Source organism: Nerophis lumbriciformis, linkage group LG11 (genome assembly GCF_033978685.3).
Source record: "Nerophis lumbriciformis linkage group LG11, RoL_Nlum_v2.1, whole genome shotgun sequence".
NCBI lineage: Eukaryota > Metazoa > Chordata > Actinopteri > Syngnathiformes > Syngnathidae > Nerophis > Nerophis lumbriciformis.
The window spans coordinates 31,824,887-31,850,917 of NC_084558.2; the positions used below are offsets into that span (position 1 = coordinate 31,824,887).

Genomic DNA, 26,031 nt, shown 5'->3' on the forward strand with positions numbered 1-26,031 from the left:
CCACACTTTTGGAAACACGTTTAATTCCCCCGAGGAAGGAAATAACAGGACATTTTGCTAATCAGCAGACCGGCTGCTCCGCCCTCTTTGTGTCAAGTTGTAATGGTTGACCACAGATTAACCTCAAAATGAAATTAAAAACATATTTAGGTAATGTATGACATGTTGTATTGTAAATATTATTAAAAAATCGTGTTCAAAAAAGCTGAAAATTATGATCATTCAAAAAAGAAAATTAATCCCACGTCGTGTTTTAACATATATTGGATTATCCTGGGGAGGACAAAATGCAATATCTTTGACATCATAAACCACATAGTATGACTAGAAAATGAACGGGTGTTCGCTAATGTACAACAATTCGTCCAAAATGCGTTTCACCGCGATTTTGTACGTGCTTTTATTTTTTAAAACCGGGTTCAACTTCCGTGTTTCTCTCTGGTTCAGTATGTGTTTTGACGCTGGAGCGTAAAAACCGTGGTTGCTTGGACTGGCTTGGACCGTCCATTGCCGCTGGATTATTTTAGCCCATCTGGATGTAATCGAGAGCTGACATTGTATCATATTTATATTATTTGTTGCTGTTTATTTATCGGCCAAAATGGGTTGCGTCGGATTCACCTGCTCCAAACACTCCCTGTGCGCGCTCAACATCCTTTACATTGTGAGTATATGCGACACACTAGAACATATGGATGCATGCATTTGTATTATTCCGTTCTTTCTCCCACTGGAAGGATGTATGGAAACGGAAACGTCATACATTTAATTAATTATTCACCGTGCCACATTGTCAGATAATGCGACCACAACCAAGCAGGTTTCCCCCTCCCTCCTACAAATAATATTCACATTCTAAATCCATTTCCCAGCATCACTTAAACCAAAAGTTGAGAGGATGTCCTCTGCCTCCTAATCTTTATAATTAATCTCATCCTCTGCCACAATTAAGGAGTTATCTTGTAGGAATATATTAAATTGAAATATTTCCAATATATATGACACATTTGAATTTCCAGGTGAGATAAGCGTAGGCAAGCAGCACAAGCAAGGTGATAATAAGCTGCATAAGTGTTATCTGCTGTGCCACTTGTCTCCTGGGTTCAAAGCTCCATTATGACTTCACTTAATGTTGTGGACATTGAGCCTGCAAAGTGCAGGCCAGGGAACCTTCAGTTTCACACAAAATAAATACAGTGGAACCTTATAGGTTGAAATAATGTAAATTATATTGATTCAAACAAACTTTTGCCAACCTAGAACGTGTAGTAGAAAATATAATGCTAACAGAAACACAAGATGAGCATAGCAGACCTATTCAACTGTGGTCTGTGGTGTGGGCTCTTCTTTTACTGTATTCATGGTGTCAGTTTAGGCTGCCTGGTGCTTAGTGCAGATTTGTACTTTCAAATCGAAGCCACAACACAATTAAAAGACAACAAATACAAAACGTCGTTAGCTGAGAGGAAGAAACATTTACATAACAATGATGACAAGTGCCACACTCAAGGCCCTGGGGCCAAATCTGGAAATGCCACATGGTTTTATGTGGCCCGCGAAACCCTGGAAACAAAACGCGTAAATAAAGTTAAAAAAAAAAACCAGCTTATTTTACGGTAAATTCTGGCGACAGAGCTGCCAGTTTTTTACAGTACAAATCTAAAGTTGTTTTTTTACAGCATATGTAAAAAAAAGATAGAATAATCAAAATAATAGGTAATTATATACAAGGGGTGTAAATCTTTGGGCACCCAATGACTCAATCCGATTTAGATTCCTGGGGTGACAATTCGATTCAGAATCGATTCTCGATTCAACATGATTCTTGATTCAAACCGATTCTGGCAATGTATTATTTGATATAGTGAAACTTTTTACAAAACAGGTTAGAGGTTAGAAAAGCTCCTCCTGGTTGCTTAGAGGTGGCCTAAAAGGTATTTTTAGAAATGGATTCTTATGGAAATATATATATATATATATATATATATATATATATATATATATATATATATATATATATATATATATATATATATATATCTTAATAGATTTTTTTAATTAGGATCGATTTAGAATCGGGATGAATAACAATAGCAAATTCGGATGTCAACTGATTTTCTGTGCACCCCTATTATATAGTTTACATGTATTTATATATATTTATATTTATATATATATATATATATATATATATATATATATATATATATATATATATACATATATTCATATATTATTGACTATTACAAGCGGCCCACTGAGGGCAACCTTAACTGCAATGTGGCCCTCACTCAAAATACGTTTGACACGCCTGATTTACACGAATGAGCATCTGGCAAAACTTAACAGTCACATTTCGAGGTGTCCCGATACAACTTTTTCATTCCGATTTGATACCGATATTAGAGCCTCGATTATTGGCCAATACCGATATTTATCTGATACAATATCAGCACAAATAATACATAATTGTATTATTTTGTAGTGTAGAATGTTAAAAAAGGCTTGATCAAGTAAACTTACTCAAACCAAAGAAAAATGGTAGTTCACAATGGTAAATCACAAACTTATTTGGCAACAACTCTCTGAAATTGATTTATGCAGTTTTTATTTAAATTTAAGTGGAATGGTGATTGGTTGTTCTGCAACACTTAATAGCCACAATAATTCATAAAGTTAAGTTCATGACACAGTATGTTGGATGTTGCGGATACATGTGTTACTGGATACTTTTTAATTCGCCTTGGAGTCTGTAAGTAATATATAACCCTAATTATTTGAAAAATGTTTACTGTATATTGACATATGTGGTGTTTTACACTGCAACATTGTTCCACTAGGCTTATGTCGAGCTTGTGTGCTATTGTGTGCTGAGCTGTTGTGTAGCTGCTAGCTACAGACAAGTACTAGTAGCCAATAGCCTACCATATTACCACATTTTCAATTCTTATTTTTTTAATCTTTATTACTACTTGTGTGATTTATTTTTATTCCATATTTGTTTCCAGTACCGCACCTTAAGTTGGAGTCCTTAATCACGTTTAAGTTGGAGTCCTTAATCACGTTGTATGCAAATATAATGACAATAAAGTCCATTCTGTTCTATTCTATTCTATATTTACCTTTTGTAAATGACTTAACCAAAATACAAGAAAAGACCAACCTCGTATACTCATTGGAAAACATTTAGATTTTAACTGACTGTCCAGCTTTGCACAAATACGCCGCAAATTATTTGCCACTTTCCAAGATTTTACATTTTATTTCTAGAAATTTCCCTAGTTTTCAGAGCTATTTACTTGTTTTTAGTCATGGACTTTACACCTTAATTTTAGCATAAATAATTATAATTTGTCTATTTTAGTTAAAAAATGTTAACATTTAGAAAATAACTATTCAAATAAGATATTTTGGTTTTCTCCAGATATAAAACCTTAATTTAACCTAAAATGCTTAATTTAAGAACTGCAGGTTTAAAAATGCTTGTTTTCAGAATAAAATACTTATTTCTGGCTTAAAAGTTCTGCTATTTTCAAGATGTACAAATCTTTATTCAAGATGTCTTATCAAGTAAAATTAACTAGCTGCATGGACAAATAATTTCACTAGTTTTTAGTATTTTTTCCCCCTAAAATCTAGTCTTTTGTCTTATATTTTGTCAGCTCTTTTTTGCAGTGTAACCATGCTGCAGGACTGCTTGCATCAAGGCGCTTATATAGCTGAGATTTTACATGCAAGCTCATATAATCCATACTTGTTTTATATTTGCTGATATCTGACTACGGCTGGGCAAAATGACATAAAAAAAATCTATCACGATCAGTTTTGTCATCATTTGATCTTGAATAATGTCGCCACTTTTTTTTAACCAGCCTGTTTAAAAGCATCTGTACAAAAACAAAGCAGATTAAATAAGATGAACATAATTTTTATTTAAAATGTTTACTCAACAGTAAAACAAATAGAGCCATCCATTCATCCATCCATCCATTTTCAGCCGCTTGTTCCTCTCAGATAAATATGAAATAGGACGGGGAACTATTTTACGCTTCTGAGTGTTTGAGCAGGGACATAAGACCCAAAATAATACTATTTTAAAAAGCCATTTTTAAACTATAATGCGACATACGCTGTTAACATCATTGGCTGTTGTCACGGACATTTCCGCCATTTCTGATCAAATTATTATGCTCACAGCTGATCACCGTGATTGAAAGTGATTGAGCTGAATCATCAATCACTATTGTATAATCTCCCAGTCCTATATTGGAAATATATCCAATATCAATTTTAAATCTGGACACCACTTGTGACATTGCCAAAAAATAACCTTTTCTTCACAAATTGATCCTCGGTTTACGAATGACTTCTGTTCTTATTTCATAAGTCTATTTTCAGTGTAACTTAAACCCAATTTTCCACAGACATTGTACAAACAACACACAAATGACATAAAATACAGTAGTAAGAAGATGAAATACAACATTAAATGATTTGTATTTCATTGGAGCAGATTGTTTCACAAGGAATGTGCCAATCACTCGACAACCGATCAGTATGAAAAGTACGGGATCGACCATTGCTGAATAATACCTTTCACTGCCGATCACAAAAGCCGATCCCGGCCAGCAGCTAACTGTGTATTTCCATATTATAGTCATATTATAGTCATCACCTACTTTCTATCATTATCAAGTCGCAGAGGACGAGGCTAAACATGTTACCTAGCTTGACATATCACAATAAATAAGAAGCTATAAGAAGTGTAGATGGAACCACGTTACTGCGAAAGTAAGCCGCTACTAACAGGAAATGTCGTTTTTGTAAATGTTTACAATTTCAGGGAATAAGTCCCTGGACACAGGAGGTCAAAAACCAAAGGGTTTCAATGCATAGTAGTTGGTAGTTTTTGCTTTTGTTTAGTTATTGTGTACTATTGACTTTGTTTTGCCCAAACAATTGTATGTAATAAAAGAGAATAAGAAACTAGTTTAAATATCTTGTTGGTTTAATTAAACTGTCAATAACACTTAACTTAATTAAATAAATTAAAATCTATCGTGTTGGCCTTCTTTTTAGCGGTTTTGGCCTGTGTTTTATTATTCTACATGTATTTGAAGTACTTCAGTAAATACAATATATAAACATATGATACCAGTATTTAGTATGAGAAAATACAAAAATAGTGATCAGAAGAGAGTAAGTTGGTACTAATACCCTTTTTGCTAATCTGTGCTGCGCTGCGGTGCATAATTGATTAGCTTGCAAGTTATTGTGACGTGGTAAAATCACATATTTTTACCAGTTGTCAGGAGATTTTCCATATTTTGGAATGCAAATGTTGATGTTTCTCTTAGACATACGTAATAAAGGTGTTTGTGTTAATTCCTGATGTTTTTGCTGCTAAATTAACCACAACATTAGCGCCCACATAAATTATTATATCGATACTGGTGGGATGTATGGTAAAAAATAACCTTTAAAAAATCATCTTATAGGCTTGTCCAGCTGTGTACTGGGGTATTCTATTCATGTTTAGCTAAATTTTAATGCAAATGAGTATCGGCTCCAAATATCGGTTATCGGCCTCACTGACTACTAATAATCGTATCGGCCCAGAAAAAAACATATCAGTCGATCTTTAGTCAAAAGTAAGTCGTATCATTGTATCGAGACACATTGTTACGAGACACATTGTTACGAGAAACATGGTAACGAGAAATATCGTAACGAGAAGCGTTGTTACGAACAACATTGTGACGAAAAACATTGTGACGAAAAACATTGTAACGAGAAACATCATAACGAAAAACATCATAACAAGAAACATTGTAACGAGAAACATCGTAACAAAGAACATTGTAACGAGAAACATTTTAACGAGAAACATTGTAATGAGAAACATCATAACGATAAACATTGTAACGAAGAACATTGTATCAAGAAGCATCGTATGTAACGAGAAACATCATAACGAGAAACATCGTAACGAGAAACATTGTAACGAGAAACATCGTAACGAGAAACATCGTAACGAAGAACATTGTATCAAGTGAAGTGAAGTGAATTATATTTATATAGCGCTTTTCTCTAGTGATTCAAAGTGCTTTACATAGTGAAACCCAATATCTAAGTTACATTTAAACCAGTGTGGGTGGCACTGGGAGCAGGTGGGTAAAGTGTCTTGCCCAAGGACACAACAGCAGTGACTAGGATGGCGGAAGCGGGGATCGAACCTGCAACCCTCAAGTTGCTAGCACGGCCGCTCTACCAACCGAGTTATACCGCCCCAAGACGCATCAAGACGCATCGTATCGTAACTAGAAACATTGTAACGAAGAACATTGTATCAAAACGCATCGTATCGTAACGAGAAACACCGTAACGAGAAACATTGTAACGAGAAACATCGTAACGAGAAACATCGTAACGAGAAACATCGTAACGAGAAACATCGTAACGAATAACATTGTATCAAGAAGCATCGTATCGTAACGAGAAACAACGTAACGAGAAACATTGTAACGAGAAACATTGTAACGAGAAACATCACAACCAGAAACGTAGCAATAAACAGAAGACCGTAAGGCCGAGGGTGCTTTAGGGACTTAAGACATTATACGTTTGTAGTACCGTATTTTTCGGAGTATAAGTCGCACCGGAGTATAAGTCGCACCTGCCGAAAATGCATAATAAAGAAGGAAAAAAACATATATAAATCGCACTGGAGCCCGGCCAAACTATGAAAAAAACTGCGACTTATAGTCCGAAAAATACGGTATATTGATAAGCATGATTGATGATAATGTGTTTTTAACACATGGTCTATCTTGCAGATGGTGAGCCTGCTGATGATTGGAATTGCAGCGTGGGGCAAGTGGTTCGGTCTGGTCTCCAGTTTCCAAGTGGTAGGTGGCGTCATCGGAGTGGGTGTCTTCCTCTTCTTCGTGGCTCTGGTTGGCCTCATTGGTGCAATGAAGCACCACCAGGTCCTTCTCTTCTTTGTATCCTTCACATGACTCACAGTTTGCCAGTCGTACTTTTGGTCCTAGGTTGGAGTCACTCACACTTTTCCAATGTTGTTGTAGTTCCTTGGATGATTGCCTGATGATTTAATTTGATGATTACTTTCTCACTCAGTAGGAATAATGCAATGTTTGAGCTCCTGGGCTCTTCCCTACAGTTGTGTACTTTGTTTCCAAACTACTATGCAGTTTGGATAAACCAACAGCAGAGCTGCCAACGCTTCAGCATTTTATTCAGAAATGTCTCTTATCTACAGACAACTATCCCTGTTCAATTAAGAATCTCTTTATTGAAACTAACAGGCTTTTTTGTCAGTTGCGACACCCTCAAAATAGCAAACTTCTTCTCAACATGTCTCCCATTCTTTCAGTCCCTCCAGGTTTTTGCTAGCTTTTTCTATGATTGTCGCGGCCGGACATGCCTGAACCATCAAAGGTTGCGATTGTTTAAGGCCTTAAATGTTTTTCAAATTACATTGAATCTACTTTTGATTTTATGAATTTGTCAAAAACAATTGTATTGTTCCTTGTCACATTAGCCCCAAAAAGCACAGGACTTCAACACAAAATGGAAAGAAAATACTGTTTTGATGTTTTACTCATTTCACAATACACATACTGTACATACATACAAGGGGAACTGCACTTTTTTGGAAATGTTGCCTATTGTTCACAATCATTATGAGAGATAACGACATATAAAAATTGGCTCGATCTCGGTGGTTAGCAATGCAGCTAATGGGAGCAATCAATGTGGGTGTGCTCTAGCGTCTCACCCGCTTCTTCCAGCTCGCTTCTATAACATTTGTTCATTCTCAGTATATTTAGCTCAAAAAGACAAGGTTGTGAATCCTCATTTGTCCAAAAATAGTCGTCTTTGTTGTCTGTTAGCAAGTCTGCCATGATTGGAACACACGCGTGTTTGATTCCGAAAGTAGGAACACATTTTTGTTGCCAGAAGTCAGACGTGCGCTGCTATGGAGACAGAAATCAATGTGTGGAAGAAATCAGTCCTGAAAATTATTAAAATGATCAAAATACAGTAAATATTAAACATATTACATATTGTTATCAACGTGTCTCTTACTACATTATGTATAGACGTGCAGTGTGTATATACAAACGTAAAACGTTGCTGGAGAGTTTTGACTCCCATTAACCACATCTTTCAAGCATTTTTTTATCATCTTTAAAATCCTAAAAAAAAGCCGTGTGTTCTTGTCGCTCATAATGATCGTGAAAGACTGGCAAGTGCAGTTCCCCTGTAAAAGTGGACACTCGATGGCTGTAAAAGCACATACTGTAATCTCGTTGCCTAAATATTGTTCTGTTTTAAATTATCATACCTAGTATTAGTGGTCATTCATTATAATTACAAAAAGAAACACCACCAAAGGATTCCTTATTGTCCGTTGTCAGCTTTCCACAAGTTGCAGACATTCTTTGTGCATGTTTTACGAGAGTTTATCCATCTTAAAGGAGCCATATTTAATAATTTCATGTCAAGTCATCATTAAATGGCCCTGATATGTCAAAAGGCATTAATAAATCATGTTCTTTTCGAATACCTCTATAACTGATAACGGTGGTTCAGCCGGGATATTCTCATTTCAAAATTAGATTTACAGCCCCGAAATATTGTTATTGTTTTAATTTTGATGGCCCGCCCTCCACCGTTTGACTAATTAGAAAGTCTGTGAGTGTGTCACATCCAGGTTGCCAGTTACGCACCGCCATCTTTGTCTAACTCTTGCCACTGGTAAAGTTACTAAACATGTCAGACCTTAGTAAATCTAAACTTATTCATGACAAAGCCAGGAACAAAACAAGGATTTGTATCGGGGATCCCTTTGAAAGATGGAGACGATTGAAGGCGGAGAGGATTTTTTTATCTGACGCCAAACTTGCGTCAGGCATTTATGTTTTCTTATTACTTGTAATAAATGGAAATGGACATTTCGTATATATAAACTATATTGTCCAATACAGTCTATGATTTTGTCTAACAAAGCTAGTGTGTTCGTGCAACGAATGCTTAGCATGCTAGCCCGGTCAATGACACATCGTCATATAGGCTAACGGGGGAAATATATGCCCGTTAGCCTGTATGTTGATGTGTCATCCAACTGACAGGGCAAAATATATTTTCGACAAATAAAACCCTATGTGGGTATAGGTAGTGTCGGTGCCTATTTCATTCTCAATATGCTGATACGCTGAGGAAATGGGTTCCAACATTAGCATGGCTAATTGCAGTTTCTGGTACTGTATGTGCATCAGGCACATATGGGGTGGTATTTGCTTGGCACAATATAATGCATTACATGTAATGATTTTCTACTTTGTGTATTGACATTTATGCGTAACGTGGTTTTTGCGTAACGTGGGTTGGCTCATAGAATTGCACTCTGCACTGAAAGGTTGTGATGTGCGTACATAGAAGAAATTGCAGTGCGTCAGTTTGGATGCAACATGGAGTTATACTGAGCGAAATGTGGCGGTAATTTTACTGTTGGCCTTGGCTTGCCATCAAAGTAGACCTATGCGATATATATGTAATATATATTGTGGAGACTTGTCCAGGGTGTACCCCCGTTTTTTTGGACTGTAAGTTGCTACTTTTTCCTACGCTTTGAACCCTCAATGGTAAAATGGTGTGGCCAATTTATGGATTTTTCTTTGCTAACGGCCATAATGTTTTGTATGAAACAAATAGTTTTCAATACCGACATAGACACTGAAAAGGTGTGTTGTTGTTTGTGCTATGGTGCCATCTTTTGGACGAGTTGCTCACTGCAGGTGCTGCGGCTTGAAAATGTGCTTCCTTTTTTGTGTCTTGAACTGAAAGTATATCTAGTATATGTCTACTATTCTTCTGTAGTGTTTCTGCTCAAAAGGCTTCTTTATTAATCACTCCAAGCAACGTGTGTAAGTTTTACAATATAACTAACACAATCCGTACTTACTAAACTGTCCATTGTGTGATGTCTGTCGGAGTGTTTTCATGCACATTTATTCTTGGTATCGTGCATACATTTTGGAGATTGGGCTAATTTGCGTGAATTGACAATATCCCAACATTGCAAATTCCTGGGGGGACTGATATTTTCCTTCCTCTCTTGCTCATCTAATCACCAGCCAGGACTTACACTTCACGGCCTCACAGACAGTCGGAAATTATTAAACTCACATTATCACACAAACGCAGATATTTAAAAAAAACTAACAAATTTCCCTATTTTAAAAATGTCCATCCACATGAGTGGAGTTTTTTTTTTTTAAATCTTTGTCCACATAAAAACACATTTATGTCATGTTCATTGTAACCAATCAGAAGCCTGAAAAAGGTGACTACAGCTGATGTGATTGTGCATTATAACGCCTTTGTTCATCAATATAGTGAGATATTGGACGTACACTGACGTGTACATTGTCTTAATGTTGTTGAACTGTATAATATGAAGGCCGTGCTTGTTCCTTGACTCTGACTGTCAGTACATGATTATCCTGTTCATGGTGTTTATCGTGCAGTTCTCCGTTTCCAGTGCCTGTCTCGCCATCAACAAAGAGCAACAGGTGAGATGAAAAGTTTGAATATTTTGCCAAAATGTATTGTGCACCCCAAATAATGTCATAAGCCTTATGAGGATGCTTTCTGGCGTTTTTTGATCTTTCTGATGCATGTCTAATGTTCATCTGCAGCACTGTTGATGTGTAGCAGGGATATTCAACTAAATTGTTTGGGGGCCGCATTTCCTGAAAGCTGGGGATCGAGTGGCCAGACTTCTCTCTTTACTATTAAATCTTATTTTGTATATTCTGGAAAACCAGCATCCTCTGCAGTGGACATTTGATTTGTATTTATTTTGTCAGAGTTACAGGAGCACTCTGCTGTTTTTAAGGACTCACTGCAAAAACGCTTGTCAAAGATCATCTCTATGACAGCACTACAGTGTTTTCAAGAATCTGCTGCAAAAAGTATCTCACAAGTGTTTTTTTAACTGAATTCGCTGGCCAAAAGTAGCTGAATAGCCCAAATGATGAAAAAGAGAGGACCTAAAGTGGAATCTTGAGGATCACTACTCATATAACGAAAGTTGAACAAATGATTATTAACTGCATCTGAAGAAAACAAGCTATGGCAACACGTTAGTTACATACATCACTTAGACTTAGACTTAGACAAACTTTATTGATTCACAAGGGAAATTTTTCCACACAGTAGCTCAGTTTCAAAGGATGGAAAGGATAATGCAGGTATTAAGTAGACAAAAAATGTACCATAGTAGCAATATAAAATATAACATATATGTAATATTTACATATTATATATACAGTATATAATATATACTGATATATTATATTATTAAATTATATTATATTTTTATATAATATATACAATATATAACAAATCCCAATTACCATGAACAGTATCACGTTACAGTTTAACTGCAAATTTTTTTTAAAGTGGACTGCACTTTTTTAAAAATGTTGCCCATACTTCACAATCCTTATGAGAGACAAGAACACCTGATGATTCGGTTTTTTTGCATTCTAATTTGTAAAAATCGGCTCGTTCTAGGTGGCTAGCAATGCTGCCAATGGAAGCAATCCATTCTACCTCTAAATCAGTCTTAAAATGCATTCAAAAACAACAATGCTTCATTTACTTTCTATAACCTGTATACTAACCAAACTGTAGTGACATTGTTATTGTAAGAGCGAACACTAAGGAACACTTTTTCTAGCGTAGTAACACATCGCCTTGCTCACAGAGACACTCACATTGCTACGGCATTAGCCGCAAGCTAGCTTCTGCGTTAGCAGCTGAATGGCTTTTAATTTTGTAATGCACAACACAATGCGATAGGACACCAATCTGTACTGACTGAAAAACATGAACAATCGTATTACAGTATCTGTAAAGTATTAGCCCACATTCCATGTTTTGTTTTTGCACAGCGAACTTGACAGTGTAGGTAGTTGTACTAACAAGAATGATGTTCTGCTAGTATCATGATCAATATTAAAGTGACTCACTCGATTGACAGTTGTCCGTTTGGTCAAGCTGGCCAGGGACGTTTCCAGTTGATTTTGGGTAGGGTAGGTGCAGGGTTTGTTAACGCAAACAGTTCGTCTTTCGTTGTGATGCAGTTTCTTTGAGCAGTGTCCCTCTCACCAGATACAAAAAGCCTTTCTATCAATAATAACATTGTTTGCTACTCAGTGCAGCAGAAGCACTCCATTTCTGTCAACATAGCTTGGCTCCAAGCTCCACATCCTGACTCGCTTGGCTCTTGTCTGCTACAACGTTTCACCCTCTCTTCATGCTCACTTAGCTTCTATAAAGAGTAGTTCATCCACTGTATATTCAGCTTCAAACAGATAAGGTTGTGAATCCTCATTTGTCCAAAAATAGTCATCTTTGTCTGCCAAGATTACAACACACACTCGTTTGTTGACGGAAGTAGGAAGTGGTTTGCTATGGGCAGTGAAATCAATGCGCCCAGGAAAAAAGTTCCGTTAATGCTTAAAATGACCAAAATACTGTAAATATTAAACATATTGTATATTTTAATGAATGTGTAGATAGATAGATAGATAGATAGATAGATAGATAGATAGATAGATAGATAGATAGATAGATAGATAGATAGATAGTACTTTATTGATTCCTTCAGGAGAGTTCCCTCAGTGTTACTATATTATATGTATATATACTATGCAGTGTGTATATAAAATGTTGATGGAGGGTTTTAAAAGTTGTTTTAGAGCAGGCCTGGGCAAATATTTTGACTCCAGGGGCCAATTTTAGAGAAAAAAGTGTGTCTGGGGACCGGTATATCTGATTTTTAGGAACCTCACTATAATGTCTGAATGCTAAAAACGTTTTGACAAACCACTTAAAAAACGGAATAGAACGGAATTTGAAATTTTTTTACTGAATGAAACACCCAGAATGTACATGAAAATGTTACAATATTAAAGGCCTACTGAAATGCGATATTCTTATTTAAACGGGGATAGCAGGTCCATTCTATGTGTCATACTTGACCATTTCGCGATATTGCCATATTTTCGCTGAAAGGATTTAGTAGAGAACATCGACGATAAAGTTCGCAACTTTTGGTCGCTGATAAAAAAGCCTTGCCTGTACCGGAAGTAGCAGACGAGTAGCGTGACGTCACAGGTTGTGGAGCTCCTCACATCTACACATTGTTTACAATCATGGCCACCAGCAGCGAGAGCGATTCGGACTGAGAAAGCGACGATTTCCCCATTAATTTGAGCGAGGATGAAAGATTCGTGGATGAGAAAAGTGAGAGTGAAGGACTAGAGGGCAGTGGGAGCGATTCAGATAGGGAAGATGCTGTGAGAGGCGGGTGGGACCTGATATTCAGCTGGGAATGACTAAAACAGTAAATAAACACAAAACATATATATATACTCTACTAGCCACAACACAACCAGGCTTATATTTAATATGCCACAAATTAATACCGTATAACAAACACCTCCCCCCTCCCGTCCATATAACCCGCCAATACAACTCAAACACCTGCACAACACACTCAATCCCACAGCCCAAAGTACCGTTCACCTCCCCAAAGTTCATACAGCACATATATTTCCCCAAAGTCCCCAAAGTTACGTACGTGAGACTTTTTGAGACTTTTATTAGTAGGTTGCACAGTGAAGTACATATTTCGTACAATTGACCACTAAAAGGTAACACCCGAATAAGTTTTTCAACTTGTTTAAGTCGAGGTCCACTTAAATTGATTCATGATACAGATATAAACTATCATATATACTATCATCATAATACAGTCATCACACAAGATAATCATCAGAATTATTTACGTGACATGCACATAGAGGCACGCACGTACGGGCAAGCGATCAAATGTTTGGAAGCCGCAGCGTACTCACGGTACCGTGTCTGCGTATCCAACTCAAAGTCCTCCTGGTAAGAGTCTCTGTTGTCCCAGTTCTCCACAGGCCAATGGTAAAGATTGACTGTCATCTTTCGGGAATGTAAACAATGAAACACCGGCCGTGTTTGTGTTGCTAAAGTCGGCCGCAATACACCGCTTCCCACCTACAGCTTTCTTCTTTGCTGTCTCCATTGTTCATTGAACAAATTGCAAAAGATTGACCAACACAGATGTCCAGAATACTGTGGAATTTTGCGATGAAACAGACGACTTAATAGCTGGCCATCATGCTGTTTCAAAATGTCCTCCACAATCCGCGACGTCACGCGCTGACGTCATCATACCGAGATATTTTCAGCAGGATATTTAGCGCAAAATTTAAAATTGCATTTTAGTAAACTAACCCGGCCGTATTGGCATGTGTTGCAATGTTAAGATTTCATCATTGATATATAAACTATCAGACTGCGTGGTCGGTAGTAGTGGGTTTCAGTAGGCCTTTAACTATGAATGATAAAAGACTGAATATTGACAACATATGAATGTTATCGATCAACATATTTTTCAATCAAGTGAAACCTAACAAAAATGCAACAAGCATAGCGAAATATCAACGCAAAGGGTAAAAAAAAAACCACCTACAATTTGATACATCACTAAGCTTTACAACTTTGTTGTAAAAATCTCCTTCCGCATCTGTCCCTGACGGACGGTGAAAACGCTCCCCACCCACACTGCTTGATGCCTCGTCTGAGCTGCTGTGACTTAAATTACCGTAGTAACTAGTATATCATGCAAAAGCACAGATTCCAACCATTGAAATACTTATATAGTTCAAGACTTACGGTCATTTGAAAACATCACTGCACATCATAATGGCGGCTACAGTTTCGATCGTAAAGATCTAAAAAAATGATTTAAGAAAGTCCGGCAGGCAAGATTGAAAAGCTTAACGGGCCGCGTGTGGCCCCCGGGCCTTAATTTGCCCAGGTCTGTTTTAGAGGGCTTTGAAGGCAACATAGGGTACCCCATTAGTCGCATATTGCAAGCATTTTTTTAGCTTTAGAATTCTAAAAAAAAAAAAACGAGATTGTGTTCTTGTCCCTCTTAATTATTGTGAATGATGTCTGTTCCCCTTTAAATGTGTGCCTCTAAACAACAGGAGCAGTTTTTCATTGAACTTGGGCCGCCAGTTGAATAGTGAAATGGTAATGAAATTCTGGCATGATTCCCCCTTTGCCTTTATGCACACTCAGGATCATCTGCTGGAGGTTGGCTGGAACAACTCCCGGAGCACTCAGAGAGACGTTGAGAAGAGCCTTAACTGCTGCGGCTTCAGACAGGTGGACCTCAACGCCACCTGTGATGCTGTACGTCATATCAGCTTGTCAAAACAAAAGCTAGATTTGGAGGTATCAAGTTAAAGGCCACGAGTACCAGAATTCTGAGCGCTGGTTCTTGTGTTTTCTCCGCAGGCCTGTTTTCCCAATCACTCGTGTTTGCCCTGCGCCGATAAGATCCAGGAGCACGCCGGCGAAATCCTGCGTTTTGTAGGAGGGACGGGACTCTTTTTCAGTTTTACTGAGGTGAGCCTTGATCTTCCAGCAGCTGCAGTGCTAATTGTAGCAGCACTGGTATTGGAAGCTTACTGTATTTCAACAGCAAGGGTGTACAAAATGCGACCCCGTTGCCCATTTTCAGCTCAGAAAGTGTTTTTATTGGCCCTTTGCATATTGTAAAAATAAAATGAATTTATTATTTGGAGATATTATTAAATATTTCACTAATTTGTCTTCATATCTTGACTTAGATTATAGTGCGCTATAGAGGATGTCCCAGGGGGCCGCATTAGGTTAAAGAAAATTGGCCGGCGACCGGGCTGTATATATATATCTATATATACTGTATATATATAATTTTTTTTGTATGTATATGTATATATATATTAGAGATGCGCGGTTTGCGGGCACAACCGCGGAGTCCGCGGATTATCCGCGAATCGGGCGGATGAAATTTTAAAAATTAGATTTTATCAGCGGGTCGGGTCGGGTCGGGTCGGGCGATTGAAATTAAAAAAAATTAGATTTTAAATAGATTCAGGCGGGTGGCAGTTAAACCAATTCGGAAATATGATGTAGCGGCTAGCTACGGGGTGTTAGCCAATGGCTTTGGCTGGGGGGCGGGACTTCCGGGCAAGTTAGGGAAGTGACGTTGTTGACAGGAAGTGTTAGTTCGAGTTTTGCCGGGAAAGAGGGAAGACGCACATTGGAGCTGTTGTGTGGTTACATTGCATCTTATTACAATAAATACGAGACAAACGAATAAGTCTATGAGCCTACGTTCCTGGGAACATTACAATATATACATAGTTAAATGTTGTTACCCACATACGAAAAACGAGCAGGCACCTGCTGCATATGCCACAACAGAAGAAAAGAAAAAAAAGAGATGGACACTTTTACGGAGCGGAGAAGGGACGCCTCGCCGGGGTCCGGGACCGAGGCCCCTTCCCCCGAGAGGGCCCCACCGGGAGCCGTAGCTGAGGCGATCCGCGAGAAGGGCCCGACGCACGTCCAGGGTCACCACCGCGCCCACCGCACCGACACCCCGCCTCGTCCGCCTTCACCGCGGCCGGCGTCACGCGCAGCAGGTAAGCAGCTTACCTGCCCGCCACCCCCGTGGCCGGGGGTGCGTAACAGGGGTCACTCCGCGCGCAGTGCGCTCACGAAAGGGGTGGGGCTCACCCTGGTTGATATAGACAGCAGCTAGGACGGTGGCCATGGAAGTTGGAACCCGCTAAGGAGTGTGTAACAACCCACCTGCCGAATCAACTAGCCCTGAAAATGGATGGCGCTGGAGCGTCGGGCCCATATACCCGGCCGTCGCCGGCAGCGAGACGCGCTTGGAGGTGCGCTCAGCGCGGTTCCCATATGATTGCGCACTGGTGTGCGTCTGGGTCGTGACAGCGTGGCACGCGAATGTCTGTGCTGCGTTGGATCAGTCTCCTTTCTTTAACAGGCAAAAGCTTTATAACCTCACTAATGCCTTGCATCGTCTATATTAGATATATAACAACGGGCGGGTGCGGGCGGATGGCGGGCGGATGCAGTTCTGATCAAATGTTAGATCGGGTGGATTGCGGATGGTTGACGACTTTCTGATGCGGTTGCGGATGAAATAATTGCCTATTCGCGCATCTCTAATATATATATATATATATATATACATATACATATACGTTAGGTCAGGAACATTTTTGGTTCACTCTAAAAAGTGTTAATACTGTAAGTGTTATACTTATTACGCACCAGCTGTTTGATTGTAACATGCATTTTAGTTGTAGTTTTCATTTACACATTTGGAGGTGTTTAAATCGTCATGTAAAATCGCTAATGCTAATCATTACCATGTCAATAATAATTTTTGGAAAAATGTAGCCTGACTTTACATAGGCTGGAGCATTTAAAAAAAAAAAAAAAAGGAATAGGCAAATTCCAACATTACAGAGAGTGAGTTGTTGGAGTGATTGCCAAGTGGCAGCCAGGTGTGGCGTCACATGCAACCTAGGTATTATAACATTGCTAATCCCTGCCTCCATGACGGCAAGTAAACTATGTGTCTTACAAGTATTATTATCACTGGAGAGCTACTGTAGAGGATGAGGATTAGCTAATGTTGATAACACATTCTAGTTGTGTCCTGCAAATGTGACCGTGACAAGCACCAACTAACATTTCCTCAAAGCAATGTAGCGCCCTCACTCTACAGCACAAAGTCACTAATCCACGCTTCCATGGTGGCAAACAAAACTATGTTTTTTATCGCTGGAGTACTAAAAGACGAGGAATAGCTAAAAATGTTACACTACAGCCATGCTAGCTGCTAAGCAAAAGCGCATGAATATAAAGAGAGGTGGTTGGATCGACAAATATCGACAGTAACAATACCAAGTACGATACTAACAATGACTACAGAGATGAAATAGAGATTTTTTTGATTGTCACAAAACTTTTTATTGTTTTTGTTATTGTTTACAAACTCAGTAAATAAGTCCTTAGACGTGTACTTTTGTTTCGTTATTTTACACTATTGACCTTATTTTTCTCAAAAAAATTGTATGTAATAAAAGAGACGAAGGAAATAATTTGTATATTTATTTGATTTTGTTACCCTGACAAGGTCTGGGTACCCTTTATTGCAATATTAGTAGCAGGATCTGAGCTAATTTATACAACAGGGATTTTCAAACTGTGGTACGTGTGCCACTAATGGGTACGCTAAAGAATCACTTGAATAAAGTGCAGGGTTTTTTTCCCCCTATATTCGAACACAGTGTTACTGTTCAAACTGTGTGTGATGTTACAGTGGCCAAAAATACTAGATATACTTGTTAAATAAAACCTCTGCCTTGTTTTTATAAATACGTAGGCATACATCGCTACTGTATTTTGATGTTGTTCACTATGGAGGTACTTGGAGAGCCAAGTTTTTTCTGAGGTGGTACTTGGTGAAAAAAGTATGACAAACCATGCTGTATTGTAAAGTTTTTAAATCCATGTTTCCAAATTAATCTATCAATACTAGGGATGTCCGATAATGGCTTTTTGCCGATATCCATTATTCCGATATTGGCCAACTCTTTAATTACCGATACCGATATCAACCGATACCGATATCAACCGATATGTACAGTCATGGAATTAACACATTATTATGCCTAATTTGGACAACCAGGTATGGTGAAGATAAGGTACTTTAAAAAAAAATTAATAAAATAAAATAAGATAAATAGATTAAAAACATTTTCTTGAATAAAAAAGAAAGTAAAACAATATAAAAACAGTTACATAGAAACTAGTAATTAATGAAAATTAGTAAAATTAACTGTTAAAGGTTAGTACTATTAGTGGACCAACAGCACGCACAATCATGTGTGCTTACGGAATGTATCCCTTGCAGACTGTATTGATATATATTGATATATAATGTAGGAACCAGAATTTTAATAACAGAAAGAAACAACCCTTTTCTGTGAATGAGGGTAAATGGGGGAGGAAGGTTTTTTGGGTTGGTGCACTAATTGTAAGTGTATCTTGTGTTTCTTATGTTGATTTAATAAAAAAAATAAAAATAAAAAAAACCGATACCGATAATAAAAAAAAGGATACCGATATTTTCCGATATTACATTTTAACGCATTTATCGGCCGATATCATCGAACATCTCTAATCAATGCTTTTGAACAATAAAGCTGCCAAAAACAAAATAACTGTCCTAAGAAGTAGTCATTTGCCGTGTCCCAAAACTGAGACTTAATGATTTGTGAATATAATCTTATAACAATTTTTTTGGGGGGGGGGAATTGAATATGCTCCTCTCTGAGCTGCCACCTTACCGTGGTAGAGGAGTTTGCGTGTCCCAATGATCCTAGGAGCTATGTTGTCCGGGGGTTTCTATGCCCCCTGGTAGGGTCTCCCAAGGCAAACTGGTCCTAGGTGAGGGATCAGACAAAGAGCAGCTCGAAGACCTCTATGAAGAACACAAACAAAGGACCCAGATTTCCCTCGCCAGGACGCGGGTCACCGGGGCCCCCCTCTGGAGCCTGGCCCGGAGGTGGGGCACGATGGCGAGCGCCTGGTGGCCGGGCCTGTCCCCATGGAGCCCGGCCGGGCACAGCCCGAAGAGGCAACGTGGGTCCCCCCTCCAATGGGCTCACCACCCATAGCAGGGGCCATAGAGGTCGGGTGCAGTGTGAGCTGGGCGGCAGCCGAGGGCAGGGCACTTGGCAGTCCGATCCTCGGCTACATAAGCTGGCTCTTGGGACGTGGAACGTCACCTCGCTGGGGGGAAGGAGCCTGAGCTAGTGCATGAGGTGAAGAAGTTCCGGCTAGTTATAGTCAGACTCACTTCGACGCACAGCAAGGGCTCTGGAACCACTTCTCTTGAGAGGGGCTGGACTCTCTTCCACTCTGGCGTTGCCGGCAGTGAGAGGCGACGGGCTGGGGTGGCAATTCTTGTTGCCCCTCGGCTTAAAGCCTGCACGTTGGAGTTCAACCCGGTGGGCGAGAGGGTAGCTTCCCTCTGCCTTCGGGTGGGGGCACGGGTTCTGACTGTTGTTTGCGTTTACGCGCCAAACGGCAGCTCAGAGTACCCACCCTTTTTGGATTCACTCGAGGGAGTACTGGAGAGTGCTCCCCCGGGTGATTCCCTCGTTCTACTGGGGGACTTCAACGCTCATGTTGGCAGCGACAGTGAAACCTGGAGAGGTGTGATTGGGAAGAATGGCCGCCCAGATCTGAACCCGAGTGGTGTTCTGTTATTGGACTTTTGTGCTCGTCACAGATTGTCGATAACAAACACCATGTTCAAACATAAGGGTGTCCATATGTGCACTTGGCACCAGGACACCCTAGGCCGCAGTTCCATGATCGACTTTGTAGTTGTGTCATCGGATTTGCGGTCTCATGTTTTGGACACTCGGGTGAAGAGAGGGGCGGAGCTTTCTACCGATCACCACCTGGTGGTGAGTTGGCTGCGATGGTGGGGGAGGATGCCGGACAGACCTGGCAGGCCCAAACGCATTGTGAGGGTTTGCTGGGAACGCCTGGCAGAGTCTCCTGTCAGAGAGAGTTTCAATTCCCACCTCCGGAAGAACTTTGAACATGTCACGAGGGAGGCGCTGGACATTGAGTCCGAGTGGACGATGTTCCGTGCCTCTGTTGTCGAGGCGGCCGATTGGAGCTGTGGCCGCAAGGTGGTTGGTGCCTGTCGTGGCGGTAATCCTAGAACCCGTTGGTGGACGCCGGCGGTGAGGGATGCCGTCAAGCTGAAGAAGGAGTTCTATCGGGTTCTTTTGGCTCATGGGACTCCTGAGGCAGCAGACAGGTACCGACAGGCCAAGCGGTGTGCGGCTACAGCGGTCGCGGAGGCAAAAACTCGGACATGGGAGGAGTTCGGGGAGGCCATGGAAAAAGACTTCCGGACGGCTTCGAAGCAATTCTGGACCACCATCCGCCGCCTCAGGAAGGGGAAGCAGTGCAGTGTCAACACCGTGTATGGTGGGGATGGTGCTCTGCTGACCTCGACTGCGGATGTTGTGGATCGGTGGGGGGAATACTTCGAAGACCTCCTCAATCCTACAAGCACGTCTTCCTATGAGGAAGCAGGGCCTGTGGAATCTGTGGTGGGCTCTCCTATTTCTGGGGCTGAGGTTGCCGAGGTAGTTAAAAAGCTCCTCGGTGGCAAGGCCCCGGGGGTGGATGAGAACCGCCCGGAGTTCCTTAAGGCTCTGGATGTTGTGGGGCTGTCTTGGTTGACAAGACTCTGCAACATCGCGTGGACATCGGGGGCGGTACCTCTGGATTGGCAGACCGGGGTGGTGGTTCCTCTCTTTAAGAAGGGGAACCGGAGGGTGTGTTCCAACTATCGTGGGATCACACTCCTCAGCCTTCCCGGTAAGGTCTATTCAGGTGTACTGGAGAGGAGGCTACGCCGGATAGTCGAACCTCGGATTCAGGAGGAACAGTGTGGTTTTCGTCCTGGTCGTGGAACTGTGGACCAGCTCTATACTCTCGGCAGGGTCATTGAGGGTGCATGGGAGTTTGCCCAACCAGTCCACATGTGCTTTGTGGACTTGAAGAAGGCATTCGACCGTGTAACCCGGGAAGTCCTGTGGGGAGTGCTCAGAGAGTATGGGGTAACGGACTGTCTTATTGTGGCAGTTCGCTCCCTGTATAATCAGTGTCAGAGCTTGGTCCGCATTGCCGGCAGTAAGTCGAACACGTTTCCAGCGAGGGTTGGACTCCGCCAAGGCTGCCCTTTGTCACCGATTCTGTTCATAACCTTTATGGACAGAATTTCTAGGCGCAGTCAGGGCTTTGAGGGTATCTGGTTTGGTGGCTGCAGGATTAGGTCTCTGCTATTTGCATATGATGTGGTCCTGATGGCTTCCTCCGGCCAAGATCTTCAGCTCTCACTGGATTGGTTCGCAGCCGAGTGTGAAGCAACTGGGATGGGAATCAGCACCTCCAAGTCCGAGTCCATGGTTCTCTCCCGGAAAAGGGTGGAGTGCCATCTCCGGGTTGGGGAGGAGATCTTGCCCCAAGTGGAGGAGTTCAAGTACCTCGGAGTCTTGTTCACGAGTGGGGGAAGAGTGGATCGTGAGATCGACAGGCAGATCGGTGCGGCGTCTTCAGTAATGCGGACGCTGTATCGATCCGTTGTGGTGAAGAAGGAGCTGAGCCGGAAGGCAAAGCTCTCGATTTACCGGTCGATCTACGTTCCCATCCTCACCTATGGTCATGAGCTTTGGGTCATGACCGAAAGGACAAGATCACGGGTACAAGCGGCCGAAATGAGTTTCCTCCGCCGAGTGGCGGGGCTCTCCCTTAGAGATAGGGTGAGAAGCTCTGTCATTCGGGGGGAGCTCAAAGTAAAGCCGCTGCTCCTCCACATCGAGAGGAGCCAGATGAGGTGGTTCGGGCATCTGGTCAGGATGCCACCCGAACGCCTCCCTAGGAAGGTGTTTCGGGCACGTCCGACCGGTAGGAGGCCACGGGGAAGACCCAGGACACGCTGGGAAGACTATCTCTCCCGGCTGGCCTAGGAACGCCTCGGGATCCCCCGGGAGGAGCTTGACGAAGTGGCTGGGGAGAGGGAAGTCTGGGCTTCCCTGCTTAAGCTGCTGCCCCCGCGACCCGACCTCGTATAAGCGGAAGAAGATGGATGGATGGATGGATGGATGGAAATTGAATATGCAAATGTGAGTTTATTGAGGTTGTAATAAATTTTTTGAATGACTACCAATACTAGATACATTCCTTGTATGCATATGACACGCTTTTGGCTAAAGGCGAACCAATTACAGGGAACTGTGCTCTCTGTCCTGGTTGCTGATTGGCTCAGCCACATCAAGCCTCTTGTTTACTTCAGCTGAGCTCCGTGTAGCTCTGCTTATGTTATTGCGCTTTAACTTTTGTGTTTTTGTTCGCAAAATATGTCGCAAAACAAGATGCAGGCTTGTCTTTAGATTACGATTACGATTCAGGAACTATGATTCTATTAGAAATCGATTATTGATGCATCTTTAATTTATGTATAATAATGCCGTTGGCGGAGTTGGGAGAGTGGCTGTGCCAGCAACCTGAGGGTTCCTGGTTCGATCTCCACCTACTACCAACCTCGTCACGTCTGTTGTGTCCTTGAGCAAGACACTTCACCCTTGCTCCTCATGGGTCCTGGTTAGGGCCTTGCATGGCAGCTCCCGCCATCAGTGTGTGAAAGTGTGTATGAATGGGTGAATATGGAAATAGTGTCAAAGTGCTTTGAGTACCTTGAAGGTAGAAAAGCGCTATACAAGTACAAACCCCGTTTCCATATGAGTTGGGAAATTGTGTTAGATGTAAATATAAACGGAATACAATGATTTGCAAATCATTTTCAACCCATATTCAGTTGAATATGCTACAAAGACAACATATTTGATGTACAAACTGAAAAAAAAAAATGTTTTTGCAAATAATCATTAACTTTAGAATGTGATGCCAGCAGCACGTGACAAAGAAGTTGGGAAAGGTGGCAATAAATACTGATAACGTTGAGGAATGCTCATCAAACACTTATTTGGAACATCTCACAGGTGAACAGGCAAATTGGGAACAGGTGGGTGACATGATTGGGTATAAAAGTAGATTCCATGAAATGCTCAGTCATTCACAAACAAGGATGGGGCGAGGGTCACCACTTTGTCAACAAATGCGTGAGCAAATTGTTGAACAGTTTAAGAAAAACCTTTCTCAACCAGCTATTGCAAGAAATTTAGGGATTTCACCATCTACGGTCCGTAATATCATCAAAGGGTTCAGAGAATCTGGAGAAATCACTGCACGTAAGCAGCTAAGCCCGTGACCTTCGATCCCTCAGGCTGTACTGCATCAACAAGCGACATCAGTGTGTAAAGGATATCACCACATGGGCTCAGGAACACTTCAGAAACCCACTGTCAGTAACTACAGTTGGTCGCTACATCTGTAAGTGCAAGTTAAAACTTTCCTATGCAAGGTGAAAACCGTTTATCAACAACACCCAGAAACGCCGTTGGCTTCGCTGGGCCTGAGCTCATCTAAGATGGACTGATACAAAGTGGAAAAGTGTTCTGTGGTCTGACGAGTCCACATTTCAAATTGTTTTTGGAAACTGTGGACGTTGTGTCCTCCGGACCAAAGAGGAAAAGACCCATCCGGATTGTTATAGGCGCCAAGTTGAAAAGCCAGCATCTGTGATGGTATGGGGTGTATTAGTGGCCAAGACATGGGTAACTTACACATCTGTGAAGGCGCCATTAATGCTGAAAGGTACATACAGGTTTTGGAGCAACATATGTTGCCATCCAAGCAACGTTACCATGGACGCCCCTGCTTATTTCAGCAAGACAATGCCAAGCCACGTGTTACATCAACGTGGCTTCATAGTAAAAGAGTGCGGGTACTAGACTGGCCTGCCTGTAGTCCAGACCTGTCTCCCATTGAAAATGTGTGGCGCATTATAAAGCCTAAAATACCACAACGGAGAACAACTTAAGCTGTACATCAAGCAAGAATGGGAAAGAATTCCACCTGAGAAGCTTAAAAAATGTGTCTCCTCAGTTCCCAAACGTTTACTGAGTGTTGTTAAAAGGAAAGGCCATGTAACACCGTGGTGAACATGCCCTTTCCCAACTACTTTGGCACGTGTTGCAGCCATGAAATTCTAAGTTAATTATTATTTGCAAAAAAAAAAAAAGTTTATGAGTTTGAACATCAAATATCTTGTCTTTGTAGTGCATTCAATTGAATATGGGTTGAAAAGGATTTGCAAATCATTGTATTCCGTTTGTATTTACATCTAACACAATTTCCCAACTCATGTGGAAACGGGGTTTGTATAACCCATTTACCATTTTCGTTTGACTAATAAAGTTTTGATCAATTTCAACTTTAAAAAACAGTGCATTTGTAAGTTGAATTAATTCCCATCACATTAGTTAAATTATTGGAAATGTGTGCATAATTGCAACATACGCGCCTCAAAATAAAGGAGCTGCTGAGACCTGTCAGTGAGGTGGCTCGCTGTAGTCAGACAAATTTTACAACTGTCTGCATTACTTTAATTTCAATAAATATATCGATTATTGACGTTTACTAATCTATTTTATAGTTGTCTTTTTTTGCGAATTGTGATGCATCTAAAAAACGATTATTTCCCCCACTTGTACTTTTTTTAATTGTATGTTGAATTCTGAATTGTACAACCTCAGGGTGCGTTCCACTTTAGAGGTTCTGCGGTCATTTGCATACACCCACAGAATCTGAGTATGTCTTTTCTGTCTTGTTGTCAGATTTTGGGCGTGTGGCTCACATATCGCTACAGGAATCAAAAGGACCCCCGAGCCAACCCCAGTGCGTTCCTGTGACACGCCTTTAGTCCCAGCGCCTCTAGACCTTTCTCTGGGCTGTGCCTGTAAATAAAAGGGCAATGCTAATTGAATGTGATTGTTTTAGCTAGCCTCACTCCCGCGATTGGAGGTCCCGTCCCACACGGGACCTTGGCGTTGCTACACTGGATCACTTGGTGTGTTCATCTGAAAGTGCTGTGAGGAACTGAGAAGAGCGCATACAGTATACTTTCATGTTTGCGTGTAAGAAAAGTGTGTGCTTCTGGCTGAATTTATGTGTGTATTTGCTTTTTTTGCATGACACTTGCAAATATAGGCAGGCGTGTCAGAACTGCACTGGCGACTTAACAAATCATCACTTTGCGACTTTGTACTGTCAAACCACAATAAACAATAAAGCTAAACATGCCTTGTGTTTTCCTATTGTTGTAATCGCCGTTTTTTTTTTGTCTGTTAGTTAGCAACATAGCTCAAAGTTATGGGCAAACTTCTCTCTGTATACTAACGACCCGGCCTCCACCCACAGTGACAAAGAGAGATGATGATTGACAAGAGGGTTCACTCTGTTTATTTCATTCCGCTATAGAACAAATGCACCCAGCTGCTGAGACCAATGCAAAGAGTATACCCTCTTGCA

General features: G+C 40.9%; 1 protein-coding gene across 1 annotated transcript; it reads left to right on the forward strand.

The window, feature by feature from the left end:
* The first annotated feature begins 463 nt into the window (after positions 1-463).
* tspan13b (tetraspanin 13b) lies at positions 464-25,788 on the forward strand. The gene is made up of 6 exons (XM_061966109.1): positions 464-664; positions 6,837-7,004; positions 10,521-10,601; positions 15,220-15,333; positions 15,439-15,549; positions 25,338-25,788. Exons 1-6 carry the CDS (start codon positions 602-604, stop codon positions 25,410-25,412), a joined length of 612 nt encoding a protein of 203 aa, XP_061822093.1. The 5' UTR covers positions 464-601; the 3' UTR covers positions 25,413-25,788.
* The last annotated feature ends 243 nt before the right edge of the window (positions 25,789-26,031 follow it).